Source organism: Cornus florida, unplaced genomic scaffold, assembly GCF_030987335.1.
Source record: "Cornus florida cultivar Cherokee Brave unplaced genomic scaffold, ASM3098733v1 CherokeeBrave_3.0.0_Hap2_Chr05, whole genome shotgun sequence".
Taxonomy (NCBI): Eukaryota; Viridiplantae; Streptophyta; class Magnoliopsida; order Cornales; family Cornaceae; genus Cornus; species Cornus florida.
In genome coordinates this window covers 20,349,441-20,375,502 of record NW_026775575.1, presented here as the reverse complement: position 1 = coordinate 20,375,502, position 26,062 = coordinate 20,349,441, and the positions used below count along the sequence as shown (strand labels likewise).

At 39.0% G+C, this 26,062-nt stretch overlaps 1 protein-coding gene across 5 annotated transcripts in view; it reads left to right on the top strand.

Annotated features, from left to right (window-relative positions):
* The first annotated feature begins 1,727 nt into the window (after positions 1-1,727).
* The window catches only part of LOC132306172 (uncharacterized), a 59,371-nt gene continuing 35,036 nt past the window's right edge, over positions 1,728-26,062 (top strand). The window contains exons 1-5 of one of the 5 annotated variants that reach the window (XM_059803452.1): positions 1,728-2,183; positions 3,607-3,738; positions 21,030-21,155; positions 24,251-24,434; positions 24,685-24,715. In XM_059803452.1, coding sequence (XP_059659435.1) covers positions 3,625-3,738; positions 21,030-21,155; positions 24,251-24,434; positions 24,685-24,715 — 455 coding nt within the window. In that variant the 5' untranslated portion in view covers positions 1,728-2,183; positions 3,607-3,624. Of the gene's footprint in view, positions 2,184-3,606; positions 3,739-21,029; positions 21,156-21,451; positions 21,576-21,697; positions 22,102-24,250; positions 24,435-24,684; positions 24,716-26,062 lie in introns of those variants that run through there. The other 4 variants (XM_059803454.1, XM_059803451.1, XM_059803453.1 and 1 more) reach the window with 4 other exon arrangements.

Here is a 26,062-nt window from a genome sequence, read left to right as displayed (position 1 = left end):
CAGACTTCAACTAAATCATAGAATGGACATAGAAAAATGACAGATTTTCCCCAGATGAGTTAAAAAGCTATAACAATTGTATTAAATGACTATCTTACCCTTTTTGGGTTTTAAAGCACTATTTGACCACATGAAAGGACTATTTCACCCTTATGGGCTCTACACTTATCATAATGAAGTGAAATGACCATATTACCCCCGGAATCCATCTTAACCACTGGATGAACCTGTTGAATAACTATTTTACCCTTAAAGGGTCTTAAAGTTCTAAATTAATGTGAAATGATCGTAGTACCTCGGTGTGTCCTTGGGTTCGGGTATGGACCTGGGTAGCGATCCGAATCCCCGAATTTGAGTCATTATAATATATATATATCTATCGACTATGTATATATTGCATAAGTTAGCTAGGGATATGTCGCTCATCGGGTCTCTATTTGGGTTATTGTAGAAAGGACTTGTTCATGGTTTTGACCCATCTTTGCTATATTTTTCAGGTCCTCGTCAATAGCAGATTTAAAGGTTGTTCGTGCGAAACAGAGACTATTCTTCATCACTCTTCCGATATCATCGACGTAGGATTCTACTAATGTATTTATTATCCATGATTTAGACATTTATCTTTATTATTTTCAGTTTTGGGATTTATTTTATTAGGGGTCCATGAAACGGATTTCTGAGTTGTATTCTAGAGAATTATTATGCTGGGAATTTATTGGATTTATTCTGAGAATGGCTTCAGAGGATTTATTTTAATTATTATTTAGTTTTCCCTTTTCAACAATATTATTTATTCTATTTGTATCATGTGTTCGTTTATTATCAATTTGTTTTGATATCCCTCGGTTCTTGGGTGAGGACTTGATCAACCTTTGTTTTTTTTTTTTTGGGGGGGGGAGGGGGGGGGGGGGGGGGGGACTCTTGAGCGTCATACGTTGCTTTGCGATGGGCCTTCTGATGTACGTATCGCCTATTGATTGGAGGAGAATTTCCCTCTACAGTTGACGATGATGGTTTCAAGTGGTTCAGTGAGTGAGATAAGGGAGGAGGTTATTGGGTGAGGACTTGATCAATCTTTGTTTTTTTGGGGGGGGTGGGGTGGGGTTGCTTTGCGATGGGCCTTCTGATGTATGTATCACCTATTGATTGGAGGAGAATTTTCCCTCCACAGTTGACGATGATGGTTTCAAGTGGTTCAGTGAGATAAGGTAGAAGGTAACTTTGGTTTTTTAAGAGTGATAATTATGGTCTTGAAAAAAAAAAGAGGCAACTTTAGTTTCTCAGTCCAACCAACCAGGTTAGGAGAGTGTCAAACCACAGTCGCGATGATAACACTTAGGCGATGATGGTTAGCAAACTTCTGCATAAACTAGTGGTCACATGAATGTGTGAGTGGAGAGCAAGTAAATAGATGATAAGTTAAGATGCCTAAACATATCGTACTCTAATCTTATTAAATTATACTCCCTTCGTCCTAAATTTAGTGTTACAGAAATCAATTGCAACACTAAATATGGGACGGAGGAAGTATAATTTAACAAATGGTAATGAAAATAAAGAATAAGTTTTGTAAAATAGAAAAAAGAAAAGAAAAAACAGAACTGGTTTACTAATTATTTTAAAACCTGATATTAAAATTAAAAGTGAATATATTAGAAATCAAAACTGAACCGTTTTATAAATTTTAATTTGGGATCAGATTGAACCAAACTGAATCGTCCGGTTGGATGTCCGATGCACCCATGCCTCGTTGAATGGACTTGGTGGAAATAATTTTACACTTGCCGACGAGGACTAATCAGACCTGCTTGACGCATAGTCTGCTCTTTGGTGTTACGTGGGCGGCGGCGAGCGACCGACCGACCATCAGGTGCCACGTGTCATTACTGCGGACCCCAATTCACGATTTAAGTACACCTCTGTGAAAATTCAATGTCCGTCCAAAGAAAACAAAAGGTACTGCTGCTAATAACAAGTGAAGGCAGCTTTCCCTCTTCACTCTGGTTTCCCTCTCTTTTCTCCGGTTCTTTACCTGCTCTCTCCCTCTCTCTATTTCGCGGTTTCAATATATTCTGTATCGTTTCTCTTCGTTGACATCGCAATGTGATATTTCTGATAAGTCTCTGAGAAATTTCAGCATATTCGGAGCTCACGCTGGTCTCTGAGTCCATAATTGATACAAGGTGCTTTTCTGAATCTCCTTTGTTTCTGTTTGTATACAAGTTTTTATTTCTTGTTTTCGGGTCATAAAGAGCTCTCTCTCTACATGTGTGTGTGTGTGTATATATATATGTATGTATGAAATTTTGCTGTATATATATATATATATATATATTCTTTATCATGTTTGAACTGCTGAACTATGCCTTTTTGTGTTATTTTAATGATATGATTTGGGTCTTTGTTTTCTGGACATATTATTGATAATTATACTTAAAATACATGCATTTATGTAGACGGGTACATAATGGAAATTGTTTGCTAATACGAGCATGCAAGATTGCAAATGCATCTGGCGTTAAAGGGTAAAACCGGACTATGGTTCTATGAATGACTGACGTTTTGATGAAATTGTGAAAACTTGGTAAAGCATGCAGGGTTGCAATTTTTTTTTTTTCCCCAATCCGTGATGTAATAATGATAAAAGAATCACGCAGAAATAATTTTTTGGGATTTATAATGTATAATATAATTGATTAAACAGATAAGATGCAGTCATTATAGATCAAAATTTTGTGATGCTCATGTTGATGCGTGGGCATTCTAGTTCAATTTGGTAATGATGTTTGTGAATTAAATGGAGGACATCATCACCTTTGGCATGAATTGGGGGTGACTTTCAGAGACCATAATGTAAGCGGTCACGAATGCCATAATTCATTCTATTTGTTGATGGGCATAATTAAGTGCTTTGAGCAGGGAAAGAGGCATTTCGTTTGGTCAAGGCTTGGAGATTTTTAAAATAAATTATAGAAAACACATGTAACAATCTTGTTTGCCATGTATTTGCTCCAGGTGCTAGGGATTAAAACTGGGACAGACTTAACCTATGGAATTATATTTTCACAATATGTTTGCTTTGTGATTTGCATCTACGATCTCACACTTGTTGGTCCGAGTACCAGTAGACTCAGCAGTCCTAATGATGAGTGTATTACTTATATAGGAAATCCTTTCATGTCTCTTATGTTCTTTGAGGGGAGCGGACCGGGGGGTATCATTTTGTGTTATCTAGTCGAAGACTGTCAGGTTGAGAAAGGTTTGATATAGTTTTGTGATCTTAATTCTTCTCATAGATAGTGTGTGATTTCCCCTTGAACATATGCACTTTCCAAAACAATAACACATTTTATGATTATGCTAGTTGTTTTGTTTCTTCTGTCCTAAAATCCTATCCCACTGTAAAAAAAAATAAAAGATAAAAATTACATATGAAGGATAGGAGTTCTGTCCTAAAATTCTGCATTTGAACTTAAAATTCATATTTCTTGGTGGTATTTTTTTTCATGTTTGTAGAAAGAAGTATTTAAATGCTTTTTGCAAGTTTTAACTTTGCTGATTATGAGTGAACTGTAACGGTGACTACTATGTTCTTGACTTTTCAAGGTTGGCATTTTGAAGAAAATGTTAGATGACGGACAAGGAGAGTGCAATTCTAGAATTGTGGTAGATGCATCCAGTGACAGATCCATGACTTGGAATGAAATTGGAAACTTGCCTGAAAAGAAGCTTTCTCAGGTACAGCTTGTTTTTCCTTTTCTTTTTTCTTTCTTTTTTTTGGTAGGTAGGTAAGGTTAATTAATTCTTAGCCAAGTTAATGTAATTGAATCATACTAGATTTCCTCTTTCCAAATTCAGCCCATACTATGCCTTATGTCTGGGAAGGTACTTTCTGTTTATAAACCTTTTAATAATAATTCATTTTGCCATTATTGAATGCTATTTTGATTAAATTAAATATTTAAATGCTTTTCCTAGAAATGGCTATTTTACTGGGCCGATACTAAGGAGCAGTCAAAAATTTGTATCCATTTTTCATGATATTATGCATGGATCAGATATATCATGGCAAATTCTTTAGAAAAAATTGTGTCTTCCACAATGGAATCGGATAAGTGAGATTTTGAGTAAGTGCTTACATAATCTTCTTTTGTCCGAATAAATGATTCATTGAAATAATGAGTCACCATTGATATCGACACATCTGAGATCAGTATTTTGGTTTTACTAGTTTACTGCTGAAGTCACCTATTTAATATTGGGCAAAAATAGTATCAGAGCATTACTCTTACCTGATTTCATTCTCAGCCACAGCCATAAATAAACCAGAGACAGCAAAAAAGAAAAACAACCTTAGGCCCACAATGGATTCAGAAACTCTTAGGACAGGATATTTTCTATCAATTGAAGACCAAAATCCATATTTTCAATCAATTTGAAGACCAAAATCAATGAAGGCAGGAAGTATACAACGGTACTGATCCAGCAAAAAGAAGAAGAAGAGAAAAGTAAAGGAAAGAAAAAATAATATGTCAAATAAAATCCAAAAAAATAATCTATACATGGATCAGAAATTCCCTATATGCAGCCATAAAGCGAATTCAAAAACTCATGCTTCACCTTGAATATTGGAAGCTCCATCGATAAAAGTGCCACAATTCCTTTCCTTTAAAATCCACCATCTGGGACAAAATGGTGCCATATTCCATGTTGAGCGTCTACTCCTACTTGCTGAACCATAAATTAACCATCAAACCCTTCATGAATGTCAAACAACATCCTAAAGAGGGGAAACACGTGGGACCACATCACTCCAGATAGTCTGCAATGAATAAGATCAGTTTGAGTACAACTTGACATGTTGGGAGAAGGTGCTCTTTCCTTTAAATGTGAGGTTTTGGAATTTTAAAGCTTACTATGTTTTAATCAAGTTTTGCTAGAATATAGATGAGATTTGCTGCTGAGGGGCTGTTTCATGCTTATGGAGGAAGGATTTAGGGGTGAAAATATAGGGTTGCTAGTGAAGATTGGTTCACTAAAGAGGTCAGGAACTCGTAGGGACGGGGTTATGGAATGGTATTAGGAGAGATTGGGGCTTGATATTTGGTGCAGGGGAGGGTCACTTACAACATAGTTATTCTAGATCCTTTTGCATTAGCAGCAAACGAGAAAGCTTTGTCGCAGATTATCTTGGACTAGCAGGGATGCTGTTGTTCAGGATTCCCTTTACAAGGTTTTGTGAATGATTGGGCCGGATTATTTGGTGAGCTGCATGGAGTTAGTGGTATTGATGGGAAACTATGATGTTAGGAATTGTGTCTCAAATTCCTAGTTTAATTAGGTTTCTATTTTAGATTTGTATTTTTTAGTCAATTTCCCATTATACAAGTCTTGGGCTCTAAGGAACTGTAATCCTTGTCTAACAAGGAATTGGGTTTGGAACTCTATAAACAAATACCTAGGTTAGGAGTTGAGACTTGTGAGATTGAGAGAGATGTAGTCTTATGTGGGAGTTTATGGATAGATGTAGTTTATGGATTGGTATAGTAGGAAAAATACCAGTGACACTAATAGCAAGGAGATAGGCTTGTGGAGTTGTACATAGCGAAATGACATGTATTCGTTGTTGGTATTCTATCGTTGTAAAATCTCTAGGGAAATCATAGTAGAATATCTTCTCATCTGTGGATGTAGACCGGTTTTGGCCGAACCACGTTATTTCTTGTGTTTTTGTATGAATGCTTTATTGTCTTTCATTGGATCTTGATGTTTGCGTGCTTCCATTGTCTCAACAAATTGTTATCAAAGCCGAAGGTGATGAAGATCCACAAAAACACAAGGAGTGTTAATAGGTGCTATAATGGGTTTTAGTTGCAGGAGGAGTCAAGCAATTGGCTTGTTTGATCATTCATGGCGTGGAGCTCGATTAGTAAAGGTGGTGGAGGGTGATTTTGAGCAGACATGGGGAGGCGAGTGGAGGATGGTTCACTCCCTAGGTGAGATTCCTATATGAGGTTGGGGTTTGGAAACACATTCAGAAGGGGTGGGACTAATTCTCCAAGCATATCAAATTTCATGTTAGAAATGGGAGGAGGATACGTTTTTGGGATGACATCTGGTGCGGGGAGCAATCCCTTGTTAGCACCTTCCCTAAACTGTTTAGGATTGCTTTCGATAGACAAACCATGGTGGTTGTTGAAAAAGAGATATTCGGTTTTAATAAGACCAGATTTTAGGGGATATGATAGGCGTGTAAATATAGATAGTCAATGACTAAGGTTAGGAAATTCTGTTAATGTACAGCCTGTAGTTTCCTATTACAGCCTGCTAGTTTCCTTTTTTTAGCTCCTTGTATTTCCTATTTAACTAAAGCATTGTAAACCATTCTTTGTATGGCAATATACAGATTCTTTTCAATCTTGAAATTGCTTATTTGGTATCAGAGCATCTTACCGATTCTTCTGAAAAAAAACCCCCCTAGCCGTCTCTTTTTTTTCTTCTTCGAAACAACCCTAATCACCATGTCTGATGACGTACCTGAGTCCAAGACCAAGACCTTTGAGTCCCAAGTCCAAAACTCTCAGACACACTCGGTCCAGATTACCACAATTCAGCTGAGGGTGAAAACTTCCTTCGTTGGTTCAAATCCGTGCGGATGTACATCCGAGGCTGTAATGACCTGGTTTCTTTTTCCTCCTTTTTCTTTTTCGGTGATTTTCTTTTTTTGTCTTTTTCTTATTTTGTCTTTTCCCAATTTTGTTTTTTTCCCGTTTATCATTTTTCCTTGCATAACCTCACTTGTTGTGCTCGGATTTGATTCCGGTTTTACATGCATTCATGATATTTGATTTCTATGACATTTGTATTTTTACTTTTGTAGAAATTACATTCTAATTGCTTACTTTTTCATAAAGGGCATAGATGCATACTTTTTTGTAAATATTCTTGATTTTTGGGTTTTAGTGTAATTATGAAAAATAATTATTTTTCGTCTAAGGGACCATGTTGCAATTTAAATTGTAAGATATTTTCAAAAAGAACTTTTTTGTAATTTCCGAAAAGTGTGACAAGTGTCACACTCTCATGGTGCCACTTGTTGGCATTGGGGTGGAGTAACTTGGAAGTTTAATTTCTTGACACATGGAGGGTGGAGGTTCACCCATTTGTTGGCGTAGGATTGGACCACTTGTTGGCTTAGATGGTTGACAAGTGTAGGCTTAGGATTAAGCCTAGGAAGGAGCCTTGGATTTGTAACAAGTGTAGGCACCAAAATAAGTCTTGCATTGTGTGTGTGTGAGAGGTAGTGTAAGAGCACATAGTGAGTGGAAGAATACTAGATCCTTCACTCACCATTTTCACTTCTTCTTTATCATTTACACTTGTTCTTCAAAAGCCCTAACCTAGCCACCATTGGAGAAAAGCTTGGTTAATAGCTTACTTCTTCATTTTGGCCTTCTTCCACTCACCTTAAACATAAAACCTTGGGAGAAAAAAGTTTCCTTTTGTTCTCCTCTTCATTAACCCTAAACTTGTTTTCCATTTTGAGCTTGGTTGTTTGGATTATAGAGATTCGATTCTCTATTGAGGTAGGGGTGGTAGTATGTTTATATTTTAAGTGTTTTAAAATCCTTTGGGGTTTGATATATATTGTGTACATGCTTTTAATATGATAGTTTTGCATATTATATGAAACCCTCACTTTTGACTTAGGGTTTATTTATATAAGCATGTATGATATGTATATACCTTGTGTAGAAGGATTACATGACCTTGTGGTGTGTTAAGTTCTAGTGTCTTCACATGTGGTAGTAATATAGAACTCTAGTAGAATTATTGATGTTATATGCAAGTCTTGTTAACTTGAATTGCTATAAATATTATGATGATAATTCTGTACTCTTATTGATTACCATTTGTAATTATCTTAGAAGCTTATTGCTAAAATGTTAAGATTTAGAAAATAAAGCTTATTGTCGAGGCATGATTTAAATTGATAAGTTAGTTTTGTGCATTACATCATAATGAGAACTTGTCATTTGTTATGCCATTCTAGACTTGGAACCCTAAGACATGGTTTGTGTGGTTTCAAAAATACTTGTGCATGGAAGGTTGGTTACATGCCTTAAATTATGGTATATAAGTTTTGAACTTGATATATTTTGGATTCTCTTGGGAAATTGTTACAAGTGACATGGCTAGAGTTTGACTCTAGTGCGGGAGGTATGAGTTCTCCGCAATTGAGATAGTGCGCACTAGGGTGGTCTTCCCAGCGGGTTAATGCCTGGAATAACCGTTGAGGTCTCGGCAGAATTCCGAGCTTAGATATCCAAGGATTCCACCTTTTGATTTCGCATTCAATTCCAAGTTGACAATAAATGTTTAAATTGTAACTTGTAATTTTGTTACATGCGATTTGATGTTGTTAAGTACATCCATATTGATACTGTGTTGCTAAGAAACATTTAAGTTAGCTTAAGATGATCCCTTAGAACACCTTGAACATAGATGTTAAGTGGAATGCTCCCTCGTATTCGTCTATATTGATCTTGCAATGATATTGAAACTTTAGGCTATACGCATATGCTTCTTCATACGAGTAACTTGATTAGTCACCCTAGTGGTTTGGGTTGTTTTACAGGTAAGGAGACAATGTTTTTGGATGCTCATCATCCTTATAGGCTCATGAGCCATTTGAAGCATTTTTGTATAAGGATATGCACTTGTTTAACATGTTTTTCTTTTGGATGTTATATTTTGATTTACCATGGATGTATGGTAATTTAGAAACTAAGATGGCTTCCTTCATGTAATGTGTATCTAAATACATTTGGAAGTGTCCATTTTGCATGTTTGACATGAGGCCAAGGGCCATTAACTTGAAAGGTTATAAGTATGCTTTCCTTAGAAACTCAAGTGTTGCCATTGTAGCTTATTTGTGAGAATTTGAGGCTTAGTATGCCAAAACTTGTAAATGTATTGTAATGAGGTCATAGGCCATTGTAGCACATCTATTTTATCATATTACATACACTTGCATACTCACTTTGGCAAATAATACCCTTCTTGATGAAACAAAAACTTAAGGTTGCATTTTTTAGAGTTTTTACCCTATTTTGTTCCAGGGGCATTTCGGGTATTTCACAATGTGTTTTTTTTATTTATTTTTGCTCGCGCTGCTGAGTAGAAAACTCGATTTTGGGGGGGGGGGGGGGGTATTTTTTGTGTTTTTCCAGAAAATGTCATCTTGGCCCTCAAAATTCCATTTTTTTCTGAAAAACCCCTGCTGCCAGGTTTTTGGGTTAAGCTTACTGTTTTTTTGCTTTGTAATTGGTTAGAAGGGGTCTTGTAACCGGTTAGATGAGTGTGGACAGTGTTGTGGTCTTCATTTTTGGCCTCCTAACCGGTTAGGAAGGCTTGGTAACCGGTTAGATGACCTAGGGTTGACCATTTTGACTTTTTTTGCCCTTTTTCTTCCGTTAGCCATATCTTCTTCATCCGGACTCCGAATCAAGTGATTCTTGAGTCTAAATTCATTAATTTTTCGTTGTCTTTCCAATGGTGTGCTCGGTAGTACCCACTTTTACCTTGGAAATGACCATTTTGCCCCTAGGTTCTTTTTTTTCCGTTTTAAAACGTCACTTCCACATTGGTTTTTCTTTGGGTTCTGTGACCTCATTGAGGGTCACATTGATGTCTTAGAGACCTGTGTTTCACCTTTTGCTTCTGCATTTTGGATCCGTTATCGGGTCATCTTTTGGTCATCACTGACGCACCGGGTTTACAAAACTTGGGCCGTCACAGAGGCAGAGGCAAAATCGGCTACCTGATTGGAGAAAAGAAGGAACCGCAACCTGAAGATCCATCCTACTCGACCTGGGATGCAGAGAATTCGATGGTGATGACCTAGTTGGTGAATTCTATGGAAGAGGACATCAGTTCTAATTATATGTGTTACCACACAGCAAAAGAAATCTGGGACAATGTCAACCAGATGTATTCAGACCTGGGAAATCAGTCTCAAGTTTATGAACTAACGCTAAAACTCGGAGAGATCCGTCAAGGAGATAACAGTGTTACAAAATATTTCAACTCTCTAAAACGTTTGTGGCAGGACCTTGATTTGTTCAGCGATTATGAGTGGAAATTGCCTGAAGATTGCAACCATTACAAAAAGAAGGTGGAAGACAACCGCATCTTCATGTTTCTCATTGGACTCAATGTCGAGTTTGATGAAGTGAGAGGCAGAATAATTGGACGACAGCCCCTGCCTTTAATCGGTGAAGTCTTCTCCGAGGTTTGAAGAGAGGAAAGTCGCAGGCTGGTCATGCTTGGAAAAAAGTTATCAAATGGTGCTGTTGAGACCTCTGCCCTGGTCGTATCTGAAGCGAATATTGGCAGGAAACATTATGAAAAGCCCCGTCTTTGGTGTGACCACCGTAACAAGCCTCGCCATACCCGTGAAACCTGCTGGAAAATTCATGGTAAACCAACGAATTGGAAGAGTAAGCAGGAACGCAGATTCAACCAGGAAAGCAGATTCAATCGAGCCCCATCAGCTCATGAAGCCGAGGCACTTCCCTTCAGCAAAGAACAGATGGATCATCTTCTAAAATTGCTGAAATTCAATTCCTCGTCTGGTACTCCTAATGCTTCTCTTGCTCAAACAGGTAACAACCCGAAGGCCTTATCTTGTCGTTCAAATTCTAGTGTTACCCCATGGATCATTGATTCAGGGGCTTCTGACCATATGACAAGTTTTTCTCATTTATTTCAAACTTATTCAACCTGTTCTGGCTCTGAAAAAATCAGAATAGCCGATGGTTCTTATTCTCCTATTGCAGGCAAAGGTTTGGTAAAACTTTCAAAAATTATTGATCTTAATTCTGTCCTTCATGTCCCTAAGCTTGCTTGTAACCTTTTATCAGTTAGTAAATTGTCCAAAGACTCTAATTGTCGTGTTATCTTTTTTGAATCCTATTGTGAATTTCAGGACCAGAGCTTGGGGAAGACGATTGGCAGTGCTAAGATGATAGATGGTCTCTACTATTTTGAAGATGATATTTCAAGTAATAAAAAGGCTCAAGGTCTGAGTAGTTTTCATTCTATCCCTGTTAGAGAACAAATAATGCTATGCCATTTTAGACTAGGGCATCCTAGTTTCTCTTATCTTAAAAAATTATTTCCTACTTTATTTAAAGGATTGGATTGTTCATCTTTTTATTGTGAGAATTGTTTTTTATCAAAGAATCATCGTACTACGTATTCTCCCAAACCTTACCAAACATCAAAACCATTTTATTTAATCCATAGCGATGTTTGGGGCCCTTCTAGGATCACAACTCTTTCTGGAAAAAAATGATTTGTGACTTTTATTGATGATCATACATGTTTGTGTTGGGTGTATTTAATGAATGAAAAATCTGAGGTTGAAAAATTATTCAAGGATTTTTATATAATAATTGAAAATCAATTTCAAACAAAAATTGGCATTCTTCATACTGATAACGGCACCGAATACTTTAATGAAGTTTTAGGAAGTTTTTTAATAGAAAAAGGAATTTTTTACCAAGCCACTTGTGTTGACACTCCCCAACAAAACGGAATTGCTGAAAGAAAGAATAAACATTTACTTGAAGTTTCTCATGCCATCATGTTTTCAATGAATGTTCCTAAGTATTTGTGGGGTGAAGCCGTTTTAACAGCAACATATTTGATTAAGAGGATGCCTACTTGTGTTCTTAACTATTTTACACCCCTTGAAAGCCTTAAAAAATCTTTTTCTGACACTCGGATTTATTCCAAACTGCCTTTGAAAGTATTTGGGTGCACTGTCTTTGTCCTTTTACCTAGTAGACTTCAGTCTAAATTGGATCCTCGGGTTGAAAAATGTGTATTTATTGGGTGTGCCCCGAATAAAAAGGGGTACAAATGCTTCAATCTGAAAACAAAAAAAATGTTTATCAGTATGGATGTTTTTTTTCTAGAAAATCATCCTTATTTTCAGAAAACTTTTCTTCAGGGAGAGAGAGAGTGAAGAAAATTTTTGGGAGATTTCTACTAATATTCCCTTACCTAAAACTATTGTCTTACACTCTATTACTCCGAACACTGATCTTTTTAAACAGGGAAATGATGTTCTAGAATCAGGAAACCTAGGGCCTCCTAGTCCTAATCTGCCGAGCCTTACTGTATCTCCAACAGGGGGAGAAATCCTACCAACGGTTCCAAAAAAAATCGAATCCTGAGCTTCTGGTTTATAACAGGAAAAAAACTCATCAAAAGAGTAGAGAGCCTACTATTGTACCTGAGCAAGGCCAATCAGAGTCCCGAGCATTGACTCCCTGAACACTCAAGGTACTCTAAATCCTAACTTGTCTGCAGTTGTCCCTACTATTTGTGATCGTACAGAGTCACCTAGCTAAGTTCCTGTAGACCTTGATATCCCTATATCTGTTAGAAAAGGAATCCGAACCTGTACCCAGCATCCCATTGCCAAATACTTGTCTTATGATAAACTTTCCCATAAACATAGGGCCTTTACTTCAAATATTTCTCACTTGTTTGTTCCAAGAAACATTCAGGAAGCACTAGATGATCCGAATTGGAAATCAGCAGTGTTAGAGGAGATGAATGCTCTTAAAAGGAGTGGAACGTGGGAGATAGTTGACTTGCCCAAAGGAAAGAAACCTGTTTGGGTGTAAATGGGTTTTCCCTATTAAGTGTAAAGCTGATGGTAGTGTGGAAAGGTACAAGGCAAGACTTGTGGCGAAAGGTTTTACGCAAACGTACGGCATTGATTACCAAGAGACGTTTGCTCCTGTAGCAAAAATAAATTCTATCGGAGTCTTATTGTCGTTGGTAGTCAATTCTAACTGGCCATTACATCAGTTGGACATAAAAAATGCCTTTCTAAATGGAAACTTGGAAGAAGAAGTGTTTATGAGCTTGCCACCTGGGTTCGAAGGAAAACACAGTCAGAGCAAAGTCTGTAAACTCAAAAAATCCCTGTACGGTTTGAAACAGTCTCCAAGAGCGTGGTTTGAATGCTTTGGAAAGGCTGTGAAGAGTCATGGGTATCATCAGAGTCGGGCAGACCATACCATGTTCTGCAAACACGGTGAGGAAGGGAAAATTGTCGTTTTAATTGTGTATGTGGATGATATAATTTTGACAGGTGATGACATTGAAGAGTTGACCAGACTGAAGAAGAAACTTGCTAAAGATTTTGAATTCAAAGATCTGGGAGCATTAAAATACTTCCTTGGAATGGAATTTGCCAGGTCAAGAGAAGGAATTTTCGTGAATCAACGAAAATATGTACTTGATTTGCTTAATGAGACAGGATTACTCGGGTGTAAAGCCTCTGACATTCCAATTGAAGTCAACCTGAAGTTAGAAGTTGCCGAACCCGAGAATATGGCTAATCGTGAAAGATATCAGAGATTGGTGGGAAGACTAATTTACTTATCTCACACACACCCAGATATAGCATTTGCAGTCAGTATGGTGAGTTAGTTCATGCACTATCTTGGACAGGAACACTTTGAAGCAGTGTACAGGATTCTGAGGTACTTAAAGGGCTCACCAGGTAAAGGACTTATGTTTAAGAAACAAGGTCATTTGCAAGTGGAGGTGTACACAGATGCTGATTGGGCAGGCAATATAGTTGATAGACGATCTACCTCAGGATATTGCACCTTCGTTGGAGGAAACTTAGTTGCGTGGCGAAGCAAGAAACAAAATGTAGTAGCGAGGAGTAGTGCAGAAGCCGAGTTCAGAGCACTCGCCCATGGGATTTGTGAAGCTATGTGGTTAAAAAGACTCCTTGAAGATTTGAAAGTTACTGTTTCTCCTCCAATGAGAGTCTACTGTGACAACAAGGCTGCCATTTCAATTGCTCATAATCCAGTCCTCCACGACAGAACCAAACATGTGGAAGTTGACAAACTCTTTATCAAGGAAAAGCTTGACTGTGGTATGATTTGAATTCCTTATGTCTCTACTACTGAACAAGCTGCAGACATCCTTACCAAAGGACTACACAAGAGACAGTTTGAAGTTTTAAGAAGCAAGCTAGCTATGGAAGACATCTACAAGCCAGCTTGAGGGGGAGTGTTGAAAAAGAGATATTCGGTTTTAATAAGACCAGATTTTAGGGGATATGATAGGCGTGTAAATATAGATAATCAATGACTAAGATTAGGAAATTCTGTTAGTGTACAGCCTGTAGTTTCTTGTTACAGCCTGTTAGTTTCCTTTTTTAGCTCCTTGTATTTCCTATTTAACTAAAGCATTGTAAACCATTCTTTATACGACAATATACAGATTCTTTTCAATCTTGATATCGCTTATTGTGGTCGACTGCTATAATCTGATAGTGGAAGAAAAGTATGGGATGTACGTTTCTTGAGGTTATTTCAGGATTAGGAGATGGAGGATGTTATGTACTTTTTGGATTTGTTATATTGCTAGGAGATAGTGGAGGAGACTTCTAACCTTTACGTTTGGGTCCATCTTCACATGGGCGCTTTGATGTTCGGTCATTTTGTCGTCGTTTTGTGGATGCTCCTAGACTGTCATTTCTATGGAGGGCCGTTTGGCGAACAAAAGCACCTCTCAATGTAGCATTGTTTGCATGGAAATCCGTTTTGAGAAAGATCTTGACCCAAGACAATCTCCATAGAAGAAGACACATCGTGGTGAATTGGCGTTGTATGTGCAAAAATGACAAAGAAACAGTTGATCATCTTCTTTTACATTGCCCAGTGGCCTAAGATTGCTGGGTTTTTTTTTTTTTTTTGGGTTTGTTTGGGATTCATTGGGTTACGCCACAGTCTACCAAAGGCTTGATTGAGGCTTGGGGAGGGTGTTTAGTGGGGACCAAGCTTGTGACTTTTGGAGGGTTACTCCTTTGTGCATTTGGTGGTGTCTATAGATTGAAAGAAATAGGAGATTCGGGTGGATGGGACAATAATACAAAATTTTTTCATAGACTTGCCAATGCTCATAGAAGGGGCAATCATATTAGGAGGATTCAGGTGGATGGGGAGTTGTTTTGTAAGGAGGAAGAGATTTGTAAGGGTTTTGCTGATTTCTTTTCGAGTTTGTTCACTGAATCAGCTGGTTGGCGTCCTTTGCTTGCACGACTTCACTTTGACTCTATTTCGAGTGAGGAGTGCTCTGTTCTGGAAGAGCCCTTTTCGGAAGAGGAAGTTTTGGCTGCTTTGAAGAGTTGTAACGGGGATAAAGCCTCAGTGCCTGATGGTTTTTCTATGAGATTCCTTTAAGAGTGTTGGGAGGTGGTCTGTGAGGAGGTAATGGGTTCTTTTCATGCTTTCTATGATCAGGGTTCTTTTGAGAAGAGTTTGAATGCCACCTTTATTGCTCTTATTCTGAAAAAGGGAGGGGCGATGGATGTTCAGGATTTTTGCCCTATTAGTTTGGTGGAATGTTTTTATAAGTTGGTTGCTAAAGTCTTGGCTTCCAGGTTGAGAAAGGTTTTGGATGGCGTCATCTCTGATTCTCAAAATGTCTTCGTGGGAGGTGGACAAATTTTGGATTCAGTCCTTATTGTGAGTGAATGTGTGGACTCCTGTTTGGGTAGTAGTGGGGTTCCGGGTGTTTTATGCAAGCTGGATATTGAGAAAGCGTATGATCATGTGAGTTGGAGTTTCATTCTCTACTTGTTGGAGAGGATGGGTTTTGGTGGGCTTTGGAGGAGATGGATTCTGTTTTGCATTGCTAGTGTTCAGTTCTCTGTCCTTGTGAATGGGGCTCCGACGGGTTTTTTCTCTAGTTTGAGGGGCTTGAGACAAGGGGATCCGCTCTCTCCTTTCTTGTTCCTTTTTGTGATGGAGGCTCTTAGCAGATTGATGAAGAGGGCTGTGGAGTTGGGTTTTTTTGAGAGGTTTCCGGGTGGGCAGGGATGTTGCTAGTCAGCTGGAGATCTCCCACTTGATGTTTGCTGATGACACTCTGGTGCTTTTTGATGCTGATGCGTCCCAACTGAGATATTTGAGATATGTTTTGATTTGGTTCCAAGTTGTGTCTGGCCTTAAGGTGAATGTCGGTAAGAGTGTTCTTGTGCCTGTTGGGAATGTTCCTGTGATTGAGATGTTTGCTCAGATTCTTGGCTGTCGTACTGGTTCTTTTCCCATTTCCTACTTAGGGTTGCCTTTGGGAGCCTCTTCGAGATGTGTGGGGAGCTGGGATCCTGTTATGGATAGATTTGAAAGGAGGTTGGTGGGGTGGAAAAAGCAGTACCTCTCAAAGGGGGCAGGGTGGGTCATGTTGATTAAGAGTACCCTTTCTAGCCTCCCCACTTATTTTATCTCCCTTTTTCAGATTCTTTCTTCGGTGGCTGAGAGAATTGAGAGATTACAGTGCAACTTTCTTTTTTTTTTTTGGGCCAGGGGGGGGGGGGGGGAGGGGGGATAGGAGAGGAATTCAAGTATCATCTGGTTCGGTGGGATCAAGTGTGTCGTTCGATTCGGAATGGAGGTTTAGGGTTAAGGAGGTTGTTGCCTTTTAATAAGGCTCTCCTTGGAAAATGGCTGTGGAGGTTTGGGAATGAGAGGCATTGGCTATGGAGGAGAGTTATCGCGAGTAAGTTTGGGGAGAACAGAGGTGGTTGGAGCTCTCTTGAGGTGCATGGTCCTAGGGGGGTGGGGGTTTGGTCTTTCATTCGGAAGGGGTGGGATGTTTTTTGTAGGCATGTTCGTTTTCGGATCAAGGATGGTAGGAAGATCAGATTTTGGGAGGATCTTTGGTGCGGGGAGCTTCCCCTTGCTCTTGCTTTCCCTCGGGTTTATAGGATTGCTTCTCACAGACAGGCTATGATGGTTGATTGTTATCACTTCGATAACGGGTCATTGACTTGGGATGTTTAGTTTAGAAGACACTTTCAGGACTGGGAGATTGAGGAGGTTTCTCGTTTTTTTGGAGGTTTTGTATCGCCAGGTGATCACAGTTGGGGATTCGGATTGTTGGCTTTGGGTTCCTAACTCTTAGGGTCGTTTTGAGGTTCGGTCCTTTTTTAGGTGTTTTTCAGTTTGTGATGGAGGCCCTTTCCCCTGGAAGTCTATTTGGCGATCTAAGGCTCCCCTTAAGATTGCCATTTTTGCGTGGACTTCCGTCCTGGGCAAGATTTTAACTTAGGATAATTTGAGAAGGAGGAATCAGGTGGTGGTCAATCGTTGTTATTTGTGCTTATGTGATGAGGAGACAGTTGATCACCTTCTTTTACATTGCAGCATGGCCAGAGACTGTTGGGATTTGATGCTTAGATTATTTGGGATCCATTGGGTTATGCCTCGTTCTTTTAGAGGATTGATTGAGGCTTGGAGAGGCGTTTCAGTTGGGGCTCTCGTGCAGGATGCTTGGAGGGCTACGCCTCTTTGTCTTTGGTGGTGCATTTGGCTTAAGAGAAATTGGAGATATTTTGAGGGAAAGGAGAAACCTGTTTCTATGCTTAAGTTCTCTATTATTTTCATTCTTTTTTGTTGGGTTTCAGGGAGAGATTATAGATCTTTAGAGGAGATTTTTGTTTTTTTGGCCTCTTTGAAGGTTTGAGGCGCCTTTGGCCCTTTTGTTTCCTTTGGGTTCCGTTCCCCTCTTGAGTGTTTTCAATAAAATCTTAATTGTCAAAAAAAAAAAAAATGAAAAAAAATAGGAGATCCTTTGAAGGAAAGGAAAATTATATTGGGTTGTTGAAATTCTCCATTCTTAACACCCTTTTTTATTGGGTTCTAGGAAGAAATTGTAAATCCATGGATGAGCATGTAGATTTTTTGAATTTGTTGAGGGTTTAGAAGCCTTATTTGGCCTTGTGCTGTTTTTGAGGGATGAACACTTTTAATGAATTCTTACTTATCAAAAAGAAGGTAAGGTAGAGCCTTGGAGGTTTGATTTATCCAACAGTGGACAATCACAGTTTTGTAGGAGGATCTTGACATCTTAGCATGCAATTCGAAGAGGAGGAACTAGCTCTTTGGGTGAAAGTCCCTAAATCAAGTTGGGTTGTAGAAATGATCCATGGGTGTATGTCCCTAAAGAGAGATTCGGTTTTGTGTGCAAGGTTGAAGCTGCAAAAGAATTGTCCTAATCAATGCCATTGGAATGAAATTTTTTTTTTTTTTTTTTTTTTTTTTTTTTTTTTTTTCCACCTGGAAGTGATGATTGACCTGATCGAATTTGTGCCAAGGTGGAGATTATTAGGAATTGTATGTCACATTCCTAGTCTAGTTAGTTTTCTATTTTAGAGTTGATGGGTAGAGGTAGGTTAGGGGTTGGTAGAGTCGAAAAAACACGAGTCACATTGGTAGCGAAGAAATAGGCTGGTGGAGTACATGCTGAAAAGACACTGTTATGATAAATACAGTGAACCAAGAACAAATCAAGAAACACGATAGAAAAGTAAACACACCACACACAAAAAAACACAAAGATTTAGCATGGTTCGGCAAAGCCTACATCCACGGTGTAGATCCGGTAAAAGTTTTCATTATGCGAAAATAGGAGATTACATGTTTTAGTCCCTGTAAAGACCCGAATATATATATATATATTTATTTATTTATTTATTTATTGGTACTATTAATTGTATATTAATATTTATGTTAGTTGATTTTATATTGATTAATTATATATATTAATATATATGTGTATCCGTGCCTTGATATTTGTTATAAGTTGGTAGTATAGAAAGTACATATAATAGATTAAAGGATAATGTATGGGTCTTGGTATTTTTGTGAGACCAATCTAAGTGGGTTAGGAGTGTAGTTATATAAGAAAACAAATCGGTATATTATATAGGTTAGAATACCTTGGTGTTTGTGCTGAGGTAAGTTAGTTTATATTATATGCCTTGGTTAACCAAGGCCAGGCTGTGTGGGGAAACAAAAAAAGAAACGTGCTTGTGTGTGTGGTAGGTCCCCATGTGAATTGTACAACACACATATATATATACACACACATATAAGTACATTGGTGTAAAGGGCATTAGGTGTGACGTAAAAAAAAAAAAACAAACCGACGAGAGTGAGGAAACGTGAGAAACATAGAGGGAATTGAGAGAAATTTTATAAACCCTAGCCCCTTTCTTCTTCTCTCTCTTTGAAAAGTTGAATGGAGTTAATTATCTTTCTTGGGCTCATGCGGTTCAAGTTTTTACGGTCATCTTTGGGGTAAAGCTCCACTGTACCTCTCATAGAGTCTTCTGCATTAGTCTCTAGCAGTGGAGGTCGTGGTGGGTCTCGTGGTAACCATGGTGGTCGTGGTAGTCCCCGTGGTGGTAGCCGTTCTAATGGATGTGGTGTCAAAAAGTGTGATAATTGTAGTGGTACAAATCACATTGAACCTAATTGTGGTGAAATATGGCAAACCACAACATACACATCAGGTTATGGATGGTACTGCACAACCACTGTTGCCTCATACTACATTTGGACATGTGGCTTCTGATTCTAGTTCTTGTGATATGCTCACTACTCAGCTTAGTGTCACGGGCTTAGAGTTTCAGCACCACTCTAGCTGCTCTCGTGCGGCACCAAGACGTTGCTTCCACTCTCGCAAGTACTTGGTCAGCCTAACTCCCGTGCACACCTTAGCCAACACACTCCCTTCGTGCGCTTACTAGTGTTGTAGTTGCCCTCGCCCTCTCCTCACTTGGCTTGCACACTCACACACACTAAGGCACTTAAGTTGGCAAGGAAAGAACACTTCTATTACTTCAAAGAATGCTTTGTGCAAGGCTAACACTCAAGCTCTCTACAAGGCTCTCAAGACTCACTCCAGGACTTGTTGGTTACAAAATGAAGTCCTACTCCTATTTATAGGCATCCCCATCCCTAATGGATGGCTAGGATGCATTCTAACCAACGGTGGAGATTGATTCTCTAGAATCTTCTTCCACCTTCTACACATCTCCATACATATCTACAACATTCTAAAACCCTCCATACTACTCCACACAATTCTGGAGAATTCTAGAACCTTCCACACATTTCTAGAATATATTACACATATCTAGAATCTTCCACACAACTCTAGACTACTCCGGAAGACTCTAGAAACTCCACTTGCCATGCAGTTGCCATACAGCGTCCTCCTCAGCGTCTACGTGTCGCCTGCGTGGCACAACCTCCATAGGCGGGGCGTGACATTAGGGAGCTCATCCAAACACTACAATCTACTCTCCCACATACATCGACTGCTACCTTAGCCAATTCAGGTAATATTGCATGTGTGGCCCAATATTCTTCATCCTGGGTCATTGATTCTGAAGCTAGTTCCATCTGGTATATCATCTCTCTTTTCTGATCTCAAATCTATTAAACATCATATAGTTTTAGCTGATGGTTCTTCACGTCCGGTCTGTGGGAAGGGTGTCCTTCACCCTACCAAGTCATTGTCATTATCTTCCAGCCTTTATGTTCCTAATTTTCCTTTCAATCTGCTTTCTATAAGTCAACTGACTAAGGCATTGCACTGTTCAATAACTTTTTCTCCAACTCTTGATGAAGAAGATGATTGGTTCGGGGTATGAGAAGGATGGGTTATATTATTTGGATCCTGGTGAACCGCCTTCTACCTTATCATCAGCTTTGAATGCTACAGTCTCGCCTCTTCAATGGCATTTTTGTTTGGGTCACCCATCATTGGCAAAGTTACGATTAGCTATTCCTACATTGATTCATGTGTCTGTCTTAGAGTGTGAAGCTTGCCAATTAGGCAAGCATCATTGTAGTTCTTTCCCTAGTAGTAGTCATAGTTATCAAACTGAGTCTTTTGATGTAGTCCATAGGACTCCATGCGGACATTTGGGGTCCTTCTTAAACAACTAGTTTGAATGGATTTCGTTATTTTGTTATATTTGTTGATGACTATTCCCGAATGACATGATTATTTTTTATGAAAGAGAGATTTGAGTACCTCGTATTATTGCTATATTTTATAATGAAATTTTTACTCAATTTGGTAAACGCATTAAAATTCTTTGATCTGACAATGCTTTGGAATATACACAGTCGATCATGGATTCCTTTTGTGCTGATTGTGGTATCCTACATCAAATTAGTTGTGCTCACACCTCTAAACAAAATGGTGTTGCCGAACGAAAGCATCGCCATTTGTTGGATGTTGCGCGAATGCAGGTTCCAAAACAGTTTTGGGCTGATGCAGTTCTTATTGGTTGTTATCTTATTAACCGCATGCCTTCTGCTGTTTTAAATAATCAGTCTCCTTTCCTCTTTTATATTCTGATCGCTCTCCTTTTCAACTTACCCCTCGTGTCTTTGGTTGTGTATTTGAGTCCACTGCTTTCTTTACATCGTCTGGTCTACATTTGTGTTCTGATCTGATATCTTCTCGTGAGGGGGAGTCTTCCTTATCTTTTCCTACTTTTCCAATGCCATTAGCTCCATTTTCTAGTTCTCCTCCATATTCTAATCCTCCCTTGCAGGTTTACCAGCGGTCACAATCTCGACATGTTGTTCCTTATGCTCCGGACACATCATAAGGAACAACATTATCCACTTCTGCCACCGATGATTTACCAAATGCATTACGTCGAGGTAAACGTACTTGCACTCAGCATCCCATTGCTAATTTTATTTCTTATGATCGTGTTTCCTCCTCCTTGTAGTCTTTTGCCTTTACCTTGCCCTTTGTCTCTACCTCTTCATCTTATAAGCAGGCCTTAACTATGTTTGGATGGAAACACGCTATGGATGAGGAAATGAGTGCTCTTCGCAAGAATCGGACTTGGGAGCTTACTGTTCTCCCTTCTGGGAAATGAACTGTCGGTTGTCGTTGGGTTTACACTGTTAAGTATCTTCCTGATGGTAGTGTTGAGCGTCTTAAGGTGCGTTTGGTTGCCAAAGGGTACATGCAGACCTATAGAGTTGATTACTTAGAGACCTTTTCTCCTGTAGCTCGTCTAAACTCTGTACGAGTTTTATTGTCAGTGGCTGTTTGTTGTTCTTAGCCTTTATAAGGATTTCTTTTCTTTATGGGGACTTACAAGAGGAAGTTTGCATGGATCAACTGCTTGGTTATGCTATTGCTGGTAGTGAGCACCTCGTTTGTCGCCTGTGTACGGTATGAAACAATCTCCCTATGCTTGGTTTGATAAATTTAGTGCTGTGGAGATTGAGTTTGGTTTTTAGCAATCTACTTCTGATCATTCTGTGTTTTTTCGTCACTCTTCTGCTGGTACTATTGTTTTGATTGTTTACGTTAATGATAGCATTGCCGAGTTGAAGCGACACTTAGGTCATCATTTCCATACCAAGGACTTGGGTGCTCTTTGCTATTTCCTTGGGATTGAGGATGCTCGTTCTTGTAAGGGCATCTCACTATCTCATCGGAAATATGTTCTTGATCTTCTTTCTGAGACCGGTCTCTTAGGTGCTCGACTTGTTGATACTCCTATGGATTCAACGGTCAAACTAGCTGTTGAAAATGGGGATTTGTTTGCCGATGTTGGCCGATACCGATGACTAGTTGGGAAACTGATCTATCTTACTGTTACTTGTCCTGATATTACTTATGCTTTTGGTGTGGTTAGTCAGTATATGCATGCTCCTCGTTAACCTCACTTTGACGTTGTTTGTCGTATTCTGCGTTATCTGAAGGGTGAGCCTAGGAATGGCCTGTTGTATACGCGTGCTCTTCTTCCTTATCTTTATCCGGTTTTAGTGATGCTGATTGGCCAGCTGTCGTTTTGATAGGCGGTCTACACCTGGATATTGCACCTTTGTTGGTGGTAATTTGGTTACATGGCGCAGTAAGAAGCAAATAGTAGTTGCTTGCTCCAGTGCTGATGCCGAATATCGTGCTATGGCTCACACCGCCTCTGAGATGTTATGGGTTCGCTCAGGAGATGGGTATTGACGTTCCTACTCCTATGTCAATGCATTGTGATAATCAGGCGGCTATCTTTATTGCTAATAATCCAGTTTTTCATGAGCGTACTAAGCATATTGAGGTGGATTGTCATTTTATTCGCGATTTGCTTATGCAAAAACAGATTGTTACTCCCTATATTTGCTGTGCAGACCAGCTGGGTGATGTTCTTATGAAGCTGTTAGCCTGTCCAGCTTTTCAGCGCATGTGTTCCAATCTGGGCATGTTTAATTTGTATGCTCGAGCTTGAGGTGGAGTGTTAGAGAGTGTGGTTGGTTTTTCTTTTATTTATCAGGGGTACTATTTTCTTTATGTCTACTTAATATATAATAGGTCAGAGGTGTGGGGAAAACCCTAATTTGTGTGTCTCACCTTTCATAGAATACTCGTCTCTCTTTCTCTCATCTTTTCCCTCTTCTTCTCTACTTATACAAACCCTAACTTCTTCAACTTTAACTATTTGTTTATCTACGAGTGTTTTGTGTGAGAGTTCTACTTGTGTGTATCTGTGTGTGAGAGATATTTCTTATAATTAACATAGGAAATGAGGTTCCAAACCTCCCTCTCCCCCTTCCAAGGAGGGAACTTCTTCTTCTTTTTGACCGTTCCCTTCTCCTTCTTCTTCTTCTTTTTCAACCACTTCCCACCCCTCATCCAAGGAGTGGAGCATCATCAAAGCCTGCTCATCATTTCCATCGAAAGGCACTCCCAACAATTGGCTCAAAATATAACAATTCTTTTCATAGAACAATAACATCTAACGGGCTCCCTTAGTTCTAAGATTCAAATTTAAGTTTTGGAAATGATTAATGATTGGTCAAATGAATTCAAGCTAGATGTTTGGCATTCTAAGGCAAAAGTTCGTTATAAAGGACGAAGGTCAAGTAAATGTGCTCAAAGATGGTCGGGATCAATGGAAAAGCTGGCAAACTATAACATTTTTTTATTTAAATGTGTTGTTGAATCAACTCATTGTATGCAAAAATGACATGATGGCAGTGTATAAAATCATTTAAAAGAAGATATAGGTGGCATCACATTGTGGTGAATTTTCACCTATGTCCAATTGTGAGATCCATAATTTATTCTTTAATTTTTCTGAAAGCTAATTTGATTCCCCATCTGAGTAGAAGTATATACCACATTAAATTTAATAGAATCCTATCAGCAAACTTAACAAAAATAATGTGCACACTATGTGGTCATGATAGAACTTCATTATTACTGCTAACAACATTGTTCCTTTAAAGTTTTAATATTCATCTTAGTGATCTTTATGTTATTTTTATTGACATTATTGCATGCTTGTGTCACACGTTGTCTTACTGTTGTCTGGGTTCAGGTAGATGGACCCTTTTTTCTGGCCTCAGAAGATGATGTAATTGGAGTGGAGCATTTATTAGCGGAACCAAAATGCAACGACTTAGGAGGCAGTTTTCTAGGTTTTGATACATCCAGTACACAGAATTGCTTCGATATTGAAGAACTTTCAGCTCTTGAGTGTGCCTATATAAAGATTGAGAGTGGTAATTATCTTATCAACTTGTAATTATATATTCAGTTTTCTTCTTTTCTAAATAATGATTATGTACACTGGAAAGGCTGTGAAAAAAATGTCATTCTTCTTCTTCTCCTCCTCCTCCTTTGTATATGATATCATTATGTATTACTGAAAATAATGTGCAGAAGACATGATTTTTTGCTGTAATCAACTGTCTTTAGCTGACAGTTGGCATCATGATTATAATCATCATTTGTGATTCAATCCATTTGCAGATGTAAGGAAACAGCCTCTCCGCATGCATAGGTAAGGCTGCGTGCATCTAACCCTTCCCAGTCCTTGCAAATTACAATGGCAGAGCCTCAGGCTCTGGGTTTACCTTTTTATCTGTGATTCAATCCACAGAACTAGCTGCTCTTTGTGATTGTTTAGGCTCGTAATCGTTAAGGAAAATATTGCTTGGGTTCCCCTATTCTCTACTATGTGGAGTCATAATTCACTTGTGTTTAGGCTCTTGCCTTTTTTTCTTTATTTTTTTATTTTATTTTATTTTATTTTATTTTCTGCTTTAAGAAATGTTACATTTTTAAATATCCTGAAATTAGGGGTTACCATGATACGATTTCCGAACAGATACCAAAATTACATCTATCCGTCAACTAGCTTGACAGTTCTTTAGATTATTGCCTGTGTAAAAAGTGGCATACTGTCGTGTAGATAGAGTATCTTATAATGCTTACTTATTTATGTGGATTTGACGACCTTGTGGGTGGGTGTGCCATAGGCGGGTGCAAGAGGCACCGTGAGGCTACCACACTGGGCGAGCTACAGTTGCACAATCCCACATCGCATAGGTAAGGGAAAGGTAAAGTGCTTATATGTGATAGTGTAATCTCTAATTGGTATGAGGCCTTTTAAGGTAAAGCCCAAGAACAAAACTGTGCGGGCTCGGGCCCAAAGCGGATAACATCATATTATGTGGTATAGTGAGTCGTTACAAATGGTATCAGAGCCTGACCCAGTCAGAAGTGTGGCTAATGAGGACGTTGGGCCCAAAAAGGGGGGGGGGGGGGGGTTGATTGTGGCGACCTTGTGGTCGGGTGTGTGAGCGTGTGCAGGTAGGTGGCTCCAATACCACATTGAGCAAGCTACAGGTGCATAATCCCACATCGCCTCGGTGTGGAAGGGGCAAGTACTATATATCGATTCAACAACCTTTTATGACACAACGCGTTTTGAAGCTGCGATGGCCGTGAACCCACCAGAACTCTAGAGTTAAGCATGCTTAATCTGGAGTAGTACCAGGATGGGTGACTCCCTTGGAATTCTCTGGTCCGGTGGAGCCAAAAGCGGACAATATTGTGTCTGGCTAAGGTGGGGGTTGTTACAAATGCCTGATGAAATGGTATGCTATATCCATTTAATTTAAGGATATTAGCTGTCATAACTGTTAACAACCACCTACTCTAAAAGCTTAAGCTGTTAGAGACCATCATGTGTGGCCTTCTTTTGGTCCAACGCATGTTTTTCAATTTTTTAATTAGGGTGACGGTGAGGTTTGAACTCGAGACCTTTGGCTCTGATACCATGTTAACAACCACCTACTCTAAAAGTTTAAGCTGTTAGAAATGGTGCAACTTAAATATATAAATC